Raw genomic sequence first — 18,773 nt, forward strand, 5'->3', positions numbered from 1 at the left:
TTTGGAGTGTGCTGAGCAGACTGTCTATACATGGCGGGTGGGGGGGGGAGGAATACAGGCACTTTTGTATCACTGTGGTTTAAAAATAGTGGTGAAGGATCACCATATTTGGACAACTGTCTAATTTCAGCATTCTTCTGTTTGTGTTATCACAGAGGTTTGCACCAAGATCTAGCCTGTGGGTGTGGTGGTGAGAAGATGAGGAAGATGGCATTCTATTTATGCCGGCTTCCGAGCCGGTTCTGCGGTGACGGGGGCGCTTAGGAACCACCCAGGCCTGCTCACGGTGGGAAGGGCCGGCGGGAGAGGTGAGGCTGCTCCCCGCTGGGAGCGCAGGAAGGGGCCTTGGCTGTGACAGGGCGTGTCGCCAACACTCATCTGGGCGTCCCTTCCCACTTCTCTCTTCAGTCTCTCTCAGCAGCAGCCTTTTTACACACATTCACTTCGCAAAGCTCAGTACTTCCTACTTTCGGTTGGACCTAATTGCCCAAACTTTTTCTCACGGTTTCCTTTCTGGCCTGTCTGAAACCAGATGATTGCTGAACCAAATCCCCTTTATTGGAACCAATTCAAGGCAATGTCTAGACCCTAGAGGAAGAGATGACTTCGAAGGAGCACTCACATTGTGTGTATTCCTCCCAAAGTCACTTTACAGCCCTCCACTGGGTCAAACCCGAGGGCAGCCTCCCCTGCTTTCATCTAGATGTCAATCCAGGGACGAGCGTGACCAGCATGAGCAACAGCAAATAATAAACTTGGAGAGTCTTTCGAAAATAACTACAGCCTGTGACCTAAAGGGGAAGGAAATCCAAAGAAGATATATATATACATATGTATATATATATGTACATGTATATATGTATATAGTTATATGTATATATAACTATGTATATGAAACACATAGTTGTTTCATTTTGCTATACAGCAGAAACTAATACAACATTGTAAAGCAACTATCATCCAATAAAAATAAAGCAAAAACAACAATAACTATAGACTGGAAAAGCTCTACCTTTGTGTTCACTGTTTATGTTGTGTGCAGTGGTATCTGGTGGAGCCCTCTGTGGTTTTGCTAACTTAGCATCCCTTTCCTCCCCCCCTTTCCTTTCTCTCTGGGGAGACACCTTCTCCTCCTCATCCTGGTGAGACTCCACTTAAGATGCCTCACCACCTCATCCCAGGTGGACCCGTGACCTAGGCTCGCCAGAGTTCTTCGTTGCCCAGGCCATGGTGACTGGCTCGGGGGTGGGCACAAGCCCGGGGCTTCCCTGAGTTTGGAATATGGAAGCCGGGAGGAAGACGGGCTCTCTTTGGGATTCTAAGTTCTAGGGATGCAGAGTTGAGGCTCTCAGTGATGATGGAGCCAAACAGGGATGTAAACAGCTTTAGGAGTTAGAAAGAGAATCCTGACAACACTCTTTAAGCCCCTGGATCCAGCTTTTCTTTTTTTTTTTTCTTAAAAACTTTTTATTTTGTACCAGGGTATAGCCAATTAATAATGCGATAGTTTTAGGTGAACAGTGAAGGGACTCAGCCATGCATATACATGTATCCATTCTCCCCCAAACTTCCCTCCCAATCCAGGCAGATCCAGCCTTTCCTGAAGTCAATCCGGCACTGTGTATCCTCAGCTACATGGACCAATATCCATACAGTCTTCTATTTTCTTTTCCTATTAAAACTAAACTGTTCAAAGAAGAATTTGTTACTTCCAACTAAATGATTCCTGACTAATAATCTATCCTATACAACACAAATTTAGTGACTAAATGAAAAAAGGACCCATGGGGGGGGGGATGTTATTGTGCAGAACTGGTTTTGAATAGAGGTCTTCAATTGAAAGGGGGCTTCCCTGGTGTTTCAGCTGATAAAGAACCCGGCTGCCAATGCCGGAGACATAAGAGACTAGGGTTCAGTCCCTGGGTCGGGAAGATTCCCTGGAAAAGGGCATGGCAAGCCACTCCAACATTCTAGCCTGGGAAATCCCATGGACAGAGGAGCCTGGAGGGTCCATGGGGTCGCAAATAGCCAGACTTGACTCGGTATGCACATACACAGGCGCACACACACACACAACCATGGAAAGTGGCCTATTACTTAGCGTCCTGGTTATTTCACAGTCAGAGCAGGCCGTACTGTGGCTATTTTCTCTTTGAAGAAAACTTGTTAGCTGAAAGCAATGAAACTGACACTGACTTGAACCAGAAAGCAGGGAAACCTCCCAATTATAGCCCTGATAATTAAGATGCTTCAAATGACTATACATCACTTGTAAGAAAAACATAATTACCAACAGAAAAGTTCAGGTTTAGGTCTGTAACCAGACAAGTCAAGACTTGAAAAATAACACTAGTCAGTCGGCTCTTAAGAATCATGCTATCATTTTCTTTGGAAATAATTCAACTCAACTGTGAGAAAACGAGAGCAAAGCTAGATACGATAAGAAGCCGGTGAGAGCTACAGCGGGAGTCAGGGCTTCCACCCCTGCAGACAAGCAAGTACCAATCCTGGCTTTCAGAGCCCCATCCTGTCTCTGTCTTTTTTTTTTTTTAATGATTTTATTTATTTATTTTTGGCTTGGTCTTCATTGCTTCGCGGGCTTTTCTCTAGCTGTGGCAAGCGGGGGCTAATCTCTAGTTGCAATGCACAGGCTTCTCACTGCAGTAGTTCCTCTTGCTGTAGCACAGACTCTAGACCTGTGGGCTCAGAACTTGCGCCTCCTGGGCTCAAGAGTGCAGGCTGAGTAGTTGCGATGCACGGGCTGAGTTGCTCTGCGGCATGTGGGATCCTCCTGGACCAGGAATCGAACCTGTGTCTGCTGCACTGGCAGGTGGATTCTTTACCACTGAGCCACAAAGGAAGCCCCCTGCCTTTGTCTTAAAGAATGAACAAAGGTGACGGAGATCGCAGGTGCCCAATCCACAGAGGGGCCTCCAAGCCCCCTTCATGCCCTTGCTAGTTCCTCAAGTCTCCAGGTTTACTCTCCTAGCAGTCACCCAATCACAGACACGACTACAAACACAAAGGCCAACACTTTATGTGACATACTCCAATGCTCACTGCTTGCCCTCCAACTCTATGACCCCTCAGGCGCCCCTCTTCCCTTGCTACATTGGCCCCCACTGTACTCTCCCCGTGTTGGGAAGCCTGCTCCACCCCCAGTATTATTCCAACTCTAGCATCTGTAATCATTCATCCTCCAAGGCTTCTCCCGGGCCTCGAGTCTGTGCACACTCCGACAGGGTCAGTCTTCACCTGATACTGCAGTTACTGCAGCCTCCCCCAACATCTCCCCGGTGGCTCAGATGGTAAAGAATCTGCCTGCAACGCAGGAGACCTGGGTTCAATCCCTGGGTCAGGAAGATCCCCTGGAGAAGGAAAGGGCAACCACTCCAGTATTCTTGCCTGGAGAATTCTATGGATCGAGGAGCCTGGCAAGCTATAAGTCCATGGGATTGCAAAGAGTCGGACATGACTGAGTGACTAACACTTCCACTTTCACTTTTTTACCCAACACCTCCTGTCAAGTCACTGCTCAAGTTTCTTCTTCCTTCTACAGCCAGCCATGCTACTTTGTCAGCACTCTTTCTAGGTCTATCTGTAATCAAGTTCCTGGCCCTGCTCTACACTGAAGTGGCCCTCTTGGAGGTTAGCAGTGAGGTCCTCATGACGGGTTCCAAGCCCCTACCCTGAGGCTACTTTGGTCTCTTCAGAACTCTGCACTACTGCCCACCTTGGAAATGCTGTCGTATCCTGGGGTCCCAGGAAGTGGCTCTCTTGGATGTCCTCCTGTCTTCTTGACGATACTTTCCCTGATGCCTCCTCCGACTCTGGTTGCCCTTGAGACTTCCTCCTAAGCCATCACCTCTCTCTTCCCTACATTCTCTACATAGAAGATCTTGTGTGTTCTCCTGGTTCTAGCGTCACCTGGAACAGTCTCAAACCCCTATCTCCAATTCCAAATGCTTTCCTGAAACTCTGATGACAAATTCCAGCCTGGAGTCCTTTGGGGCTGGCCCACTGCTGAGCCTGCTGGCGTTCCATGAAAGACACTCCCGTTGTATGTGTATGTGTGTGTGTGCGCGCACTCAGTTGCTTCAGCTGTGTCTGACTCTTTGCGACCCTGTGGACCATAGCCCACCAGGCTCCTCTGTCCGTGGGATTCTCCAGGCAAGAATACTGGACTGGGTTGCCATGCCCTCCTCCAAGGGATCTTCCTGACCCAGGGATCAAACCTGGGCCTCTTGTGTCTCCTGCATTAACAGGCAGGTTCTTTACCACCAGCGCCACCTGGGAAGCCCCTCTTGCTGTATACATTTGCTTAATTCAGCTGTGAGGTTATTACTCCTTTCCTCAAATAACATCCATGGCCCCCTCTGATTCCTGAGTGAAGTGATGCTCCTTATCGTGGGCTCAGGACCTCTGCAGTCAGGCTCTAAGGTAGCCCTTTCCACAGCTCACCAACACTGCCTTCAGGGAAGCCTATGGTTTGACAACACTCTTCTGCCTGCCATTCCTCACACATGCTCCCCCATCTTCCCATCTAGGAACCTGCTGTTTTCCCAGTGAAATGCCCAAAGGGCAGAGTCATACTCAACTGAAAGGATCTTATAAATCATCTCCTCAAACTCATTTTATAGATGAGGAAAGAGAGACCCAGGCTAGATGACCTCAAGGTCATCTAATTTATTAGTTATGGATTATCTGGCTGGGGACCCCTGGTGCACAGGTTTTCTCAGTGCTACACACTTCAGAGCCTTTTAAGGATCCCAAATATAAGCAAATATTTAAATTTTCGTAAAGTCTGTAGGGTTTCTAAGGTCATATAGCTCTACTGGCTGCTAGGCAAAATTCTTGGCTGCAGGCATCATGGCAGAATGGCCAAGATGGCAGACCCTTTCATCATATTTGCCTTGCTCTGCCCAAGGCTTCAAAAATCAAACCCTATGTCTCTGGGAAAACATTCCTCAGGAACACTGATTCTGAGCCAGTGAGTTTTCAATGAGTGAAAACTGACATTCAGAGGAAGCGCTCGTGTTCCGACTGTGGGTGACAGAAAATTAAGGTGGGGAAGGGGTGACAGCCCATTCAGGTGACATTTCTGAAATCATGCCGGGTTTCATGACCTCAGCAGAAATGAGGAGCACGGAAGACGGACGTGTAAGAGCACAGACCCAAAATGAGAGCACAGGAAAGCAAACAGATAAATGTCACGCAGCTCCCTTCATCTGTGTGTGAAACAGGAAGGCGCTTGGGTTTGCTCCTGGCTCCCCGCTCTCAACGTTATGACTAATTGTAAAGGCCTCACGCTTGAAACACACATGAAAAACCCCAAACACCAACACGATCCTCACATCACCCAGAAGACAGCACGGGACAAAGATGGGTAGGAAACCACCTTAGAAAACTAACAAGAAAAATAAGTCTTCCTTATAAAAGGCTCTGAGAAGAAACTGTACTTGCTTAGAATTCAAGAATACTTCTAAAATCTCCCTTCTGGTGAAAAAAGACATGGATAATAATAGCAGATGGAGGAAAATCCACAGCACCCACTCTCTGAGACACAAACACCCACAAACACACACATGCCAAACAAAAAATAAAACAAAAAATTCCTCCTCCACGAGTGAAAAAAAAAACACCCAACAATGCTAGACCCTGAGTAGGCACTCAGAAATACTTTTTCATGATCCCCAAGCCTGGTCCTCCATTGTAAAATTAGAATTTAACAAGCAAGCAATCTTACTAGAAAACTTGATACCTGGACCATGGGTAAATCTACACGGAACACTCCAGACTATAAGGTGATCAATTAAGAACAGTACTTGGTTTTAAAAGTGCACCATTAGCTCATGAAAGGAAGCAACCCAGCAGTTTTCTCCCTGGGACACTGAGGAAGACAGGAAGGGAAAGTTTATGAGAAAAGACAAGGAGTTTAGTATTTGCCACATAGCTATGAGGAAGCAGTCAGATCCCTAGTCAGCTACACATACATGGGTAAGTATAGGAGGGGCTTCCCAGGAAGCTCAGCTGGTAAACAATTTGCCTGCCAATGCTGGAGACACAAGAGAGTCAGGTTCGATTCCTGGGTCAGGAAGATCCCCTGAAGGAGGAGATGGCAACCCATTCTAGTATTCTTGCTGGAACATCAGAGGAGTCTGGTGGGCTACAGCACAAAGGGTCACAAAGAGTCGGATGCGACTGGTGCATGTGCACGCACTCACACACACACATGCACACACATACAAAGGAGACTTTTCTGAATGACTGGGAAAGACCTGGGACAGCGACAGAAACACATGTTACTGATTCAAGCTACAGCTTCTCATCCAGACCTGTGGGAGCTACTGAGTGAGGGTCTCAGTCATTCTGAAGTTTGGCCAGAATTCAGAATAGCAAGTCTGTATAGAAACCAAGCAAGCAGCCCAAGACAAACATTTTAACTATAGTATGAACAATTAAAAAATTCTAAAATTCATTTAGTCAGTCCCATCTGAGAGAGGGATCTTTTGGATGAAACCAAGTTAGCAGACTTAGGTGAGCTGAGCTGATGGAACTCTCTTCTGCTTTATGCCACCACTTTCTGTTCAGTTATCTGAGAGTTATTTTTCTTGGCCCAACTTTGAGGAACACAAGATTTCTACCTGTTATAACCCATGAATTGAGGCTAAGGATCATCACATGTGGTCACAAGGTGATTTCAGAGCCACTTCCAAGTATTTCAAAATGTAACTCAGTTTCTTCTTCACTTGAAATGTTTGTATAAACTGGCCAAATATTGGTTTTCCATTACATTATCTATTTGTTGTTGTTCAGTCATTAACTCGTGTCTGACTCTTTGCAACCCCGTGAACTGCAGCATGCCAGGCTTTCCTGTCCTTCTCCATCTCCTGGAGTTTGTTCAAACTCATGTCCACTGGGTCAGTGATGCCATCCAGCCATCTCATCCTCTGTTGTCCCCTTCTCCTCCTGCCCTCAATCTTTCCCAGCATCAGGGTCTTTTCCAATGAGTCAGCTCTTCGCATCAGGTGGCCAAAGTATTGGAGCTTCAGCCTCAGCATCAGTCCTTAGAGTGAATATACAGAGTTGATTTCCTTCAGGATTGACTGGTTTGATCTCCTTGCAGTCCAAGGGATTCTCAAGAGTCTTCTCCAGCACCACAATTTGAAACTATCAATTCTTTGGTGCTCAGCCTTCTTTATGGTCCAACTCTCACATCCATACATGACCACTGAAAAAACCACAGCTTTGACTAATGGACCTTTGTTGGTAAATTGATATCTCTGCTTTTTAATATGCTGTCTAGGTTTGTCATAGCTTTTCTTCCAAGGAGCAAGCATCTTCTAATTTCATTATCTATTTAGTAGGAGAAAACACATTTCACTATGACACTGAGTCAGAGTGATTTTCTGGGCCATGATTCCTGAAGAATTGTGTCCTTGCTGTTGTCAGAAGTGGTCTGCTCTCTGACAACATCGTACCAGGACTGACTTGTTGAACAGAATCGCCACTGAGAGTGAATGGGCCCTCATGCAGCAGAGTGCTCGAGCTTACAGCCCTACTGCCAGTCCTATAAAGTCAGACTTCCCTGGATTAAGCTCTTTTTAACTCTTGATTATTTAATGCCTTACATACTACAACCAGCATTTTAAATCGGGATTTGGCCCTTCTGGCAGTTTTCCAAAGGCACACATTTGGAAGTCAACTAATTAAGAGCGTTCTCTTCTTCCATCACCTCAAGTTCTTTGTACACTGAGAGAATATTTTTATACTTGCGGCTGTGGTAATTTTTAAGCTGATGCTACCCCAGGGGCTGCAGATGCAGAAGAGGCAGATAGAGGGAAAGAATGGCTTGTGACTCAAGCAGAGCTTTGTGGGCTGGCAGTGATACAGGGAAAGGAGAAATTATGTCAAACTGCATTTAACCAAGAAAATTTGTAAATACATTTTTCTGCCTGAAAATGAGTACACAGTTTGAGGGAGAGCATGTTCATCTCTTTATCTTCAGAATTAAATTGAGTGCTCAAAAAAAAGTCTATGAGCTGCAATTCGACGAAACAAAGATTGTACCTAAAAACCAATGAGGTGTGGAAGTTGTTTTAAATAAGGAGAAAGATAGCAATCTTATCCCAATGAATCTTGGCCCATGAGATGGAAGAAGCTCATGACTGTATCTTGGGCAGGAGCATTTCTGACTAAATTCTGAGAAGAAATGCATGACTACTGGGTTAGCCATGTACTACTATGACCAAGTTAAAAAAAAAAAATCAAAATCCAAACGCAAGAATTTTTTTTCATAAGAAGTGGGAAAACATGAGACTGTGGACTCAAATGTGCTTGTGTTTGTGGAAAGAAACATTGGAGGGATGCAAGAGGGGAGGGAGTGTTGGAACAGATAGGAGGGTAGGCAGCAGTAATGTGGGTGAGAGGTTTGTTTTACCTGTATACATTTTTATTATCATTTTGTTTTTTGCACTAATGTGAACACACCACCTACTCAAAAATTATGCTTATTAAAATAATGAAATTAAGTAGGAGATAATAAAAACAAAGGACAAGCTATATAAACAAGAGGTTGGGAATAAGAGAAATCATATTCCTGTCAAAATAAGTTGAAGCTTATGTATGAATAATTTGTTAACTGTTAAGACTTGCTAAAGCTAGATTGTAGGCACCTATTACTTGTTACATTATTATCTTTATCTCAGTTTGTAAGACTGAACTATTTCCTCCTCCAAAAATTAATTTGTTTGAAAACACCTTTATTTCATCAAAATTCTACCCTTAAGCCAAGGGAGAAATGATTTTATGAAAACATAGGCAATGTAATGGCAATCTGCATTATTACTTGCTTTTTTACTTTCATAATCTTATGTGATTTCAGCATTCACAAATAAGTAGACATTCTGATAAAATACACATGGACATTCATGAAATATTGCACAGTGGGGTGAAAAATTAATAAGGAAAGCAGGTTTCTGCCCTTAAGTTTATATTCCTTAGCCCTGGAAACTTTTTTTTCAAGCCCTGGAAACTTAAACGCTAGAGTTGTGTTGCCTTTCCAATTTTGAAAAAACTTTAACCAATGTCCTCTGTTTCCCAGACTCTCTCCTCTCACATTCTGGGAACTAAATCCAAATCAAGCAAAGACTGGGTAGAGAAAATCCTCAGCCCTAGGTAACTAGGGCTGACAGGATATCTTGGCCCACTTCTAGTCCTGAAAGAAACCTGTGAGTCCAGGGTAGACTGTATGCCAATCACCTGGGGCAAGAGATACTCCAGAATTTGGATGACAATCTCAGGGATATTTTGGACCTATGGCAAATCACTAGGAGGAGACTCTTGGTAGGATGAAAAGCAAATGTGATGAGCAAGCTGAAAACACTCAATTTCTTGGGATCACTTAAAACTAGGCATGTCTCATCCAGACCCACAGTTCTGGAACCTCCTGTGAGGGGCTACTCAGTAAATGACTTTTAGGTCTGGTGAACCTGGATGTGGGACCTAGCCAGCAAACTTTCCCTGTGCATTTAACTAAGGTTCAATGAAGATAAGCACTGTGCATCGGCATGGCAATATTTCTTTTTATTTTTTTCATAATTAGATTTTTTTCTTTTTGAAAATTATATAAGCTCATAATTTATAATCTATTTGTTTATTTTTGGCCATGCCATGCGCTGCATGTGGGGGTCTTAGTTCCCCAGCCAGGGATTGAACCCATGCCCCCTACAGTGGAAGCTCACAGTCTTAACCACTGACTGTCAGGGAAGTCCCAGCAGGGCAACATTTCTAGTCCTACATCTCAACTGCTTACCACTTAGACAGTGTCCCTGTGTCAGAGATCATGAAAGACCCTTTGCATACTTGATCTTCGAACCGGACAGTAACCCAGCAAGACTGTTGCTACTGGTTCCAATTTACAAATGAGAATAACTGAGGCTAAAAGAGTTTAAGGATGAAGCAAGTTACTTGAGGCCATAGAGATTATTTATAAGGGAACCATATTCAAAAGTCAGGTCTGTCTGATTCTGAAAGCCATGTTTTTTCTACTCCCGCATACAGTCTGACATAGCACCTTTTAGCTTCAGTGGTTTGAACATTATAACGATGACACGTCTGCACATACTGTTTGTGCATGAGCATATTTAAAGTCACGAGGGCTTCCCTTGTGGATCAGATGGTAAGGAATCTCCCTCCAATGCAGGAGACCTGGGTTTGATCCCTGGGTCAGGAAGATCCCCTGGAGAAGGGAATGGCAACCCACTCCAGCATTCTTGCCTGGAGAATCCCATGGGCAGAGGAGCCTGGTGGACTACTGTTCTTGGGGTGCAAAGAGTTAGACACAACTGAGCAACTTTCACTTTACTTCACTTCATAAAGACAAATGGCAGTTACCTAAAAACAATTGCTTGGGAATGCAAAGCTATTCAAAAGATAAAAATTGCATTTGCCTGTATGTAACCACAGTATTTAAAATATTAAACAAATTATAACCCCAAAGAAATGCATAAATCTTACCACCTTCCTCGGGTTTAATGTCTAAAAGTTCATCTACAGGTTCATTAGAGGAGAAGAAAGAAAAGAAAATTATGTTAGTTTCATTTTGTAAGGACTTTGAGTCAAATTACTAAAATTGAGTTGTTTTCCTTAATCTGGATTACCTGAGCATGCATTATGTGTAGAGCTTTTGTCTAAGGCAGATAAAACACTTTTTCTATCTTCGGCTGTAAATAAAACACATGCATTTGGTTATCACCACTTCAGAAAGGTGTGTGAGTTCATATACTAATGTGCTATAAGGTAAGCACATGCTTCAGGAAAAAATGTATCTGAAAACTCACTCAGGAAGGAGCAGGGGTCCTCAGATGACATTTTAGTCAAGCAACTGGCTCTCAATGAACACTGAGTTAACTGCCCTGAATCCTTGCTTTGTTTGGTAGAATAAACTATATGCCACTGATCTAACAATTCTCCTTCCAGGGACACATGTGTGACTTAAGTACCCAAGGACAAGTTGCTGGGGCTAATGAACCTCAGTCACATGGGCCAGGCTAAAATAAAAGGGCAGATTACTGGGTGAAAGAAGCCAACCTGTAAAGGCTACACAGCAAGATTCCAACTATATCACATTCTGGGAAAAGCAAAACAACGGTGACAGTGAAAAGATCAGCGGTTGCTAGAGTTTGGGGGAGGGGAAGACGAATAGGTGAAGTCACAGGGGATTTTTAGGACAGTGAAACCACTCTGTATGATACTGTAACAATGGATATGTGCCATTATACATTTGTGAACACCTACAGACTGTACAACATCTAATGTAAGCTATGGAATCTGAGTAATAATGGTATGTCAATGTTGGTTCATTGATTATTTACCCCGGTGGGGGATGTTGCTAATGGAGGTGTCTATACATGTGTGGGGGCAAGGAACATATAGGAATTCTTTGTGCCTTCTGCCCAATAAAGTGTGTGTGTGTGTGTGTACACAACAGCATAGCCTTAAAACTTGGTTTGCTCATATGTACATTAGACTTTCTACAAGTCCCAGAATGAAAGACAGATGGCACTTCTTTCTAATGGATTCCATTCTATGTATCTATAAAACCGGGTAATCAACAGGTACAATCTCAAAATATTATGCAACTACCACAGACAAGTGAACATACTGCACAAAGAGAAAACTTCATCCCCCGGTGTTGTCACATGTTGCATAAATGCCTTGAATACAAACATAATAAACTGCAGTTTACATGTTTCCACAAAAGTAAGATTTTCCTGTTCAGCTGCTTAAGATTCCCACAGGATTCAGGCTATTTGCCTTGCATGATCCTGAGGTCGGTGGGTGTGGATCAATACTGTTCGGAGAACTCGTACATGGCTAGCCTGCCTCTCTGCCTCCTGCCACTTCCTCCCTGCCTCCCTCATGCTTTAGGACCTTGTTTCTCTGACCTTCTCCTGGTTCTCCCTGGCTCACAGTCTTCACGCAGGCTGTTTCTTTTGCTTTGATAGGTCTTGCAATAGCCTTGACTGAGATAATTCCCCGATGCCCTCAAACAGGTGAGGGCTCCCAATCACAAATACCTGTAAACAGCCCTTGTAGCACTCACCCAAGTTGGGGTTACCCAGTAACTTGTGTAATAGTTCGCCCCACGTTGGAAGGATCTACCACTGAACACCCAGAGCCCCGAGCTGTGCCCGCCACAGATAAACATGTGCTGAACAAATGAACAAAGATGTGAATAAGGAAGGCAAACAAGTATGAAAGGATGACAGGAAGTCAAGCTGTGGAGGCAGAAAGGTGACAGTTTATTTTTCCTGTTCACAGACAGATGGAGGAAAAGCGAACGAAGCAGTAAAATGGGAGAAGAAGAATAAAGCAGGTGGAGTGGTTGGAAAAGTAGGAAGAAAGATGGAAGGAAGAGAAAGTCTGGGGGAAAGGATGGAAGGGAGGGGGGGATTCTAGGGTGTACTCTGCCTGTCGGGTCTCCAGGAGATGACGGAGCAGAGTGAAGATGGGCATGTCCTGGGAGGGCCAGGCTGAACAGGCGTTTGAGGTCCTTTCAGATCTCTTCACAGTATGTAAGACTGTTCCCTTCATCTCCAAGGATTCGAGTCCCAGTGAAAGACTCAGTTTTCCATCCTGTGAGTTCCATCACACTTAACCCTACCCTATGCTCCTTATGAGAGAACTGCCGATGAAAGAGCGGGCTGTGATGGCAGGAGGCGGGGATTGCTGGCAAGCCCTCCAACACCACAGCATCTGGGTCACGAGTGCTGTGATCCCTCAGGATCAGAGGAGGGTCAGTATGCCCCAGGGACCTGGTGTCTCTCAGTGAGGAGGAGCCTGGTGGGCTACAGTCCATGGGGTCCCAAAGAGTTGGACAGGGCTGAGTGACTAACACTTTACTTTTACACTTCACTAGTACAGGGCAGGCCCAGGAACTCCCTGGAAGAGCAGAGTCTGAGCCCTCCCATCAGATTCCCAACAATGACCAGCACCCAGCCCATGACACAGCAGAAATCAAACCCCCCAATATCACCACGTGATCTCATCACAACCATCTCCACGGCCCAAACATCAGTTACAGCTCGTAGTGGTAACGCAGCAATGCTATCACCTGTTGTAAAGCAAACAGCTCTCTGCCGAGTCTCAACTGGAATGCCCCCCAACAGACTGCTGCTGAAATGACTAATGATGGCTGTTTTTTCGTTCAAAATACACAGCCTCTCTCCATAATACTCTGGGATCAGCAGCACTGATATTTGAACTTTAAACTCTTAAGAAGCAAAGTAAATAATTTTTTCAGTTGGAAATAAAAAGGTCTAGAAGGAGTTTGACAAGAGAAGAAAATGGGTTGGCTATAGTGCAGTAGTATTTCAGAAGCAATTCTGAAAAAAAAAAAAAAATTCGAAACTTACTCTTAAAACTAGAGGATTCCTTGTGCTGGTTTTCATCCTCTAGTGAAATTAACCTTAAAATTAAAAAAAAAAGTTTAGTAACGTTGTTCTGAAAATGTCATATGTATGACAGAGTCAGATCTTCTGTACAATATCTATTACTATACTTACACACACATAAAATATGAACATATAGCCATTTACATGCTATACATTTTTGGAAGAAGAAATAAATTTGCTGACTTTCTTCTGTCCCTGGTGTTCAGTAGTATCTTAACATCTGGATTTGGTTTCATGCTAAGGCACATATTTCGTAAACATCTAAGTCGGTATTTAGGTATAACAAAGATAGATACTTACCATCATTTTTAAAAACACAGTTAAAAAACTGATGGACAAGTGAGTGTTTATTCTGATTCTATAGTTACAGAAGAGGACATCTCAGGAGTTTAGCTAAATTACTGTACATAAGGCTAAAGCAGGATCACTCTCAGATTCACAAGACTGTCACTTACTGAACTCTCACTGTTCATGGGGAGGGTCACGGCAGGGACACTTCACTGTCCTGAGATCCAGCCAGTGCCTCTGAACCTCCCTCCTAGCACGAGGTTCACTTTACCTACCATTTCTGAACAAAATTCTTATGAAATTTTCAATGTCATTAAAAATAATTACTGGATTATACTTCTTGAGCTTTAAAGAGGAAGTACTAAAATAATGAGGAAATATGAAATTAATTAAAACTAATCCACACCATCTTGGGTGGTTCTTCCTCTCTGAGTAGAAGTTAACGCTTTATTTTGATTGCAGTAACACAAGGTGAAAAGAAGGCACCAGAACTCACTGCAGGCCCCGCCCCTTACCACACAGGGGCTGTGGGCAGACCTTTAAGCTCTCTGAGCTCACTTCCATCAGTAACACAACAGGGAGAAGCCTACCCTGAATGAGAACGAGCTGAGATGACATGAAGAAAACACCTGGCATGGTGTTTAGTACACAGTAGGTGTTCACTGAACGGCGGTTGGGTTGCCATCGTGTGTTAGTCCTCAGTCCTGTCAGATTCTGATGGCCCATAGCCTGTCAGGCTCCTCTGTTCATAGAATTTTCCAGGTAAGAATACTGGAGTGGACTGCTATTCCTTTCTCCAGGGAATCTTCCCGACCCAGTAATCAAACCCAGATCACCTGCATTGCAGGCAGATTCTTTACCATCTGAGCCACCAGGTAAGCCCAGATTACCATTACTACTGGTAATAGGTTAAACTGCTTCCACCTAAAAGAGTCAACTGTACTAGATTCAGACCACATTCTATAGTTGTTCCTGCAATAAAAAATTGTCTTTGTTTTGCAAAAAAGACATTTTCTCGTACTTGCTTTAAAATTACAGAGGGCCACTATAGGCAGCAAATATTTCTGCTGGACAAAAAAGATCTATCTGAACTTATTTTGAAACCCAGTAGAAATGTAAGCCTGTTTTACCACAAGATTGTCATCTAAACTTTTTTGTGTGGACAAGGAAGAGTGAATGGAGGTCAGGCGAACTACTTTGCCTTCGTAGGTCAGCCCGTTCTCATGGGCTATGTCATCTAACCAGAAAAAGCATAGGTTCACACTGAAACCTCCTCCTTGCTGTATGAGGTTAGGAATTATACACCATGTATGTGGAAAAGTTCATCTTTAAAAAGTATTTAAAATGACTGGAGGCACCTTCTCTATAAAGAGGCAAGAAATCAAGACGGAGAGTCCCTTCCTACCCTCAAAGCTGCTCTCTGCTTCACAGAAGAGAAAATGGAAGGTCTGTATGTAGAAAACAAAACGTCAAAACCCAACACTTGTGTAGGAGAGCCCCAGAGGGCTACACGTGTTGTGAAGCAAGTTCATGGGTTATTTCCTCCTGTGAGTGAGAAGCCGGGGATTTCCCATCTAGGACAGGCGCTCAAAACTGATGGTGATGAAGGAACAGACAGGGTCCAGGCACCCCAGAGAGTTACAGCCTGGGGCTCAGGCCAGGAGCCCCAGGCACGCGTAGGCGCCTCTTTGGCCCCAGTCAAGTCCTCTCAAGCCTCCCTTCCTAAAGACCCCAGTATGGGTCTCTTACCGGGACACGTGAGTCCCTGCCTAGAGGAATATGTGTGGGGAGGAGTCTGGTCTCTGTTTTAGTACATCTACTCTGAGAACTGAGGAAAGAAAGCCATCACCCTGTGCCAGAGACCCCAGCAGACATGGCCAGGGAGGGAGGTGAGCCCTTACCTGTGGGAAGGAAGGTTTGCCCAGTGAAGGGGTGGTTACTTACTGACTTGGCTCCTCCACCATGGCCTCTGCACTTTCCTGCTGGGCGATCCTCTTCTTTTCTTCTTTCTCCACCAGTTTTCTCATAGGGTCTTGTAAGCTCTTGATTGTGATAACGGGAAAGAAAACAAAAGCAAAAGAAACATCAGTTAAAAACTCAACTGCCACTGGACCCAGTCATCAAACCTTGAATGAGACGTTTAGGGAGGTAACCTTGAACCAATGAAGTCAACAGCAATGAAATGTTATGTTCTCGGACCCATCCAAGAAATATGAGCTTGTAAAGGAGAGTTGTTTTGTCACCAGATTTATGTTTTCCCTTTTGTGATAAGTTATTCAAAAGAAGGCATTTTGGCAATTGCTAACTTTATTTTCCATCTTTAACATGCAGCTAAGATAAACACTCTGTTCTGTCTGCAGCCCACACACTGACAGAACAGAAGTTTGCTCTCCCTCAAAGATGAGACAATTTTATTTTTGTTTGCTATTTTGCAATCTAAAACAGCTTATTTTTGAAAAACAAAGAGCAAACAAACTCCCCCCACTTTTTTTAAAACCCAAAATAGTGGCTTAACATATTCTGGCAAGTTAATTCCCATGAGTGGACAGAGAGGGTGCATCTAAATCTTCATAGATTAAGAACGGGTGAGAGTCTTGTTTTGGCAAATAATTTCTTTGAGTGACTGTTCTTAAAGTTTATTAAATATTTAAGGAAAAGTTTTGTTTTTGTCTTTTTTTTAAAAAAAAGCAAGTGCCTAGGAACTGTACACCAGTGACAAAGCCTGAAAAAGCAAAACATTCCTGTTAACAACTGAATAGTGAGTTACACAAAAGATCTCTATTTCTGGCCTTAATTATAATTCAAACACAAAGGAAGTATCTCAAGATACTTATCCTGCTTCTATTCTTATAACTATTAAAATCCAAGTCCTCATCCTTTGGGTTTTCACCTCTCTGTTCCCATCTTCCTCCTTCTCATCCTTCACTTTTCTAGTATGACACACACACAGAGGAGGCAATTACTTCTCATTCATCAATGGGTGACCAGAGGGCTGGGTGAAGATGGTTTGAAGGCTGAGTCTCAGCAGAGCAGAGCTGGGATTGATTTTGGAGTCTGCTATGGCTTCCCTGGTGGCTCAGATGGTAAAGAATCTGCCTGCAGTGCAGGAGACCCAGGTTTGATCCCCAGGTTGGGAAGATCCCCTGGAGAGGGAGTGGCAACCCACTCCAGTACCCTTGCCTGGAGAATCCCATGGAAAAGAAACCTGGTGGGCTATAGTCCACGGGGTTGCAAAGAGGCAGACACGACTGAGCGACCAACACCTCCACTTTTCATGGACATCAGGTGGATGCTGGTGTCACCCTTCCTGCCAGAATAATTTTCCTATTGTGCCCAGGTCATCATGTTACTCTTTTTCTCACAAACCCATGGTAATTTCTTATATCTTTCCATTTTTAAACTTCTCTAACCAAGTTTTAAGATCTTCTAAAATGTGTTCCCACCCTACTCTTCCAAATGCCTTCCCACCAACTGTAAGAGACTTTCCATTCAATTAGGCTTCTCTCCTCCTGGTCTCCTATGTTTAAGTTGCTCTCTTCCTATCTTTGCTCATTCTGCTGCTTTAACCTAAAAAGCTCTTTATTTTCGTTGTTGTTGTTTAGTCGCTAAGTTGTGTATGACTCTTTGTGACCCCATGGACTGGCTCCTCTGTCTATGGGATTCTCTAGGAAAGAATACTGGAGCGGGTTGCCACTACCTTCTCCAGGGATCTTCCAGACCCAGGGACTGAACTGCACTAGTGGTGGATTCTTTACTGCTGAGCCACGAGGGAAGTCTAAAAAACTCTCTTTACCTAACTGTTTATACCCAAAGTCCTGTCAGTTTTTGCAAAGCCCCCAGTTACTACCATTTTCCATAAAGCCTCATTCATTGAGCATGCCAAATTCAAGAAAGTCAGCCCATCTCCAAACTGTAGATACATATAGTCTTATTAATATTTCATTATACACATTCTATACTAGGTTTTGTTTCTTAAAAATATTTTTTAAATTAGAAAAATGACAAAACCACATGTATAATGTTTGGGAAGTGAAAAAAGGAAAAATTATTCATAATTCCATTTCCCTAAAACTGTGAGTTGTTATTTTCATATATCTCCTTTCTGATTATTTTCATATTCATCTGCTTACATAATTGTAATCCTTTTTTGTATAGTAGATATTTTTATAGAGCACAGATGTCCTCTTAACCAATTTATGTAGACATTTCATGTTCAAAACAATTACAGTGCAGAATGTAAGAAAGATTTTATATCTTAAACACTAATATTGAATTAAAAATATAAATGTGCATTCATTTGTCAATAATCTAGATTCTCTTTCAATCTATGTCCCCTGATCGGGGTTCTAAAGCATTTTCTTGCATAAACTACAACCAAAAACCACTGCCATCATTTTTAATGATTCCCTATCCCTGGACATTTAGATTAGTACACTTGGTTAGCAGTGTTTGAGCACATACCAAGGACCAGGTACTGTTTTGGGTGCTGGGGATCCATGGCACACAAGACAGACAAAATTATCAGCAAGCAAGTGGTGGGTCCAGGCAGAGAAGTGAAATAGGGGGCTAGAAATTAACTGATCATCGTCTGCAGGAATGTCCTCTTTTAGAAGTGATATTTCAACTAAGAGCTAAATGGCGCCAAGGAGCCAGCTACAGGCAGCTCAGGGAGACCACAAGGCCAAGAGGTAGAAACAGCTTGGCTTGTTTGGGCTGTGGTGAAGGGGGCAACAGGAAGAGTCTCATGAGACCCGGATAAAGAGGTCAGCAGGGGTCACACAGGGAGACCGTTCCTTTCCTTGACTCACATTCCTCACTACTTAACATTTTTCCCCCATTAGTTTCCTCATGCTCGTTTGCTTTTTCCATCTCTCCACTGCAGGACAACTAAATGGAATCCACGATCCTGGCCGGGGGCGGGAAATGCTGTGAAGGGCAGCATTGGGACAAATGAGGCAAGTGGAATATGGGCTGCACTCTGGCTGTTCTCTCTTTCTGTCTCTCTCTCTACACACACACACACACACA

At 43.7% G+C, this 18,773-nt stretch overlaps 1 protein-coding gene across 12 annotated transcripts in view; it reads right to left on the reverse strand.

Annotated features, from left to right (window-relative positions):
- The window catches only part of ICA1 (islet cell autoantigen 1), a 159,662-nt gene that overhangs the window by 16,258 nt on the left and 124,631 nt on the right, over nt 1–18,773 (reverse strand). For 11 of the 12 annotated variants that reach the window (XM_061164972.1, XM_061164971.1, XM_061164976.1 and 8 more), the window contains 4 exons: nt 15,690–15,787; nt 13,419–13,471; nt 10,662–10,724; nt 10,519–10,551 (listed from right to left, as the gene is read on the reverse strand). In XM_061164972.1, coding sequence (XP_061020955.1) covers nt 10,519–10,551; nt 10,662–10,724; nt 13,419–13,471; nt 15,690–15,787 — 247 coding nt within the window. The remainder of the gene's footprint in view (nt 1–10,518; nt 10,552–10,661; nt 10,725–13,418; nt 13,472–15,689; nt 15,788–18,773) is intronic. The other variant, XM_061164977.1, reaches the window with a different exon arrangement.

Source organism: Dama dama, chromosome 18, assembly GCF_033118175.1.
Source record: "Dama dama isolate Ldn47 chromosome 18, ASM3311817v1, whole genome shotgun sequence".
Classification (NCBI taxonomy): domain Eukaryota; kingdom Metazoa; phylum Chordata; class Mammalia; order Artiodactyla; family Cervidae; genus Dama; species Dama dama.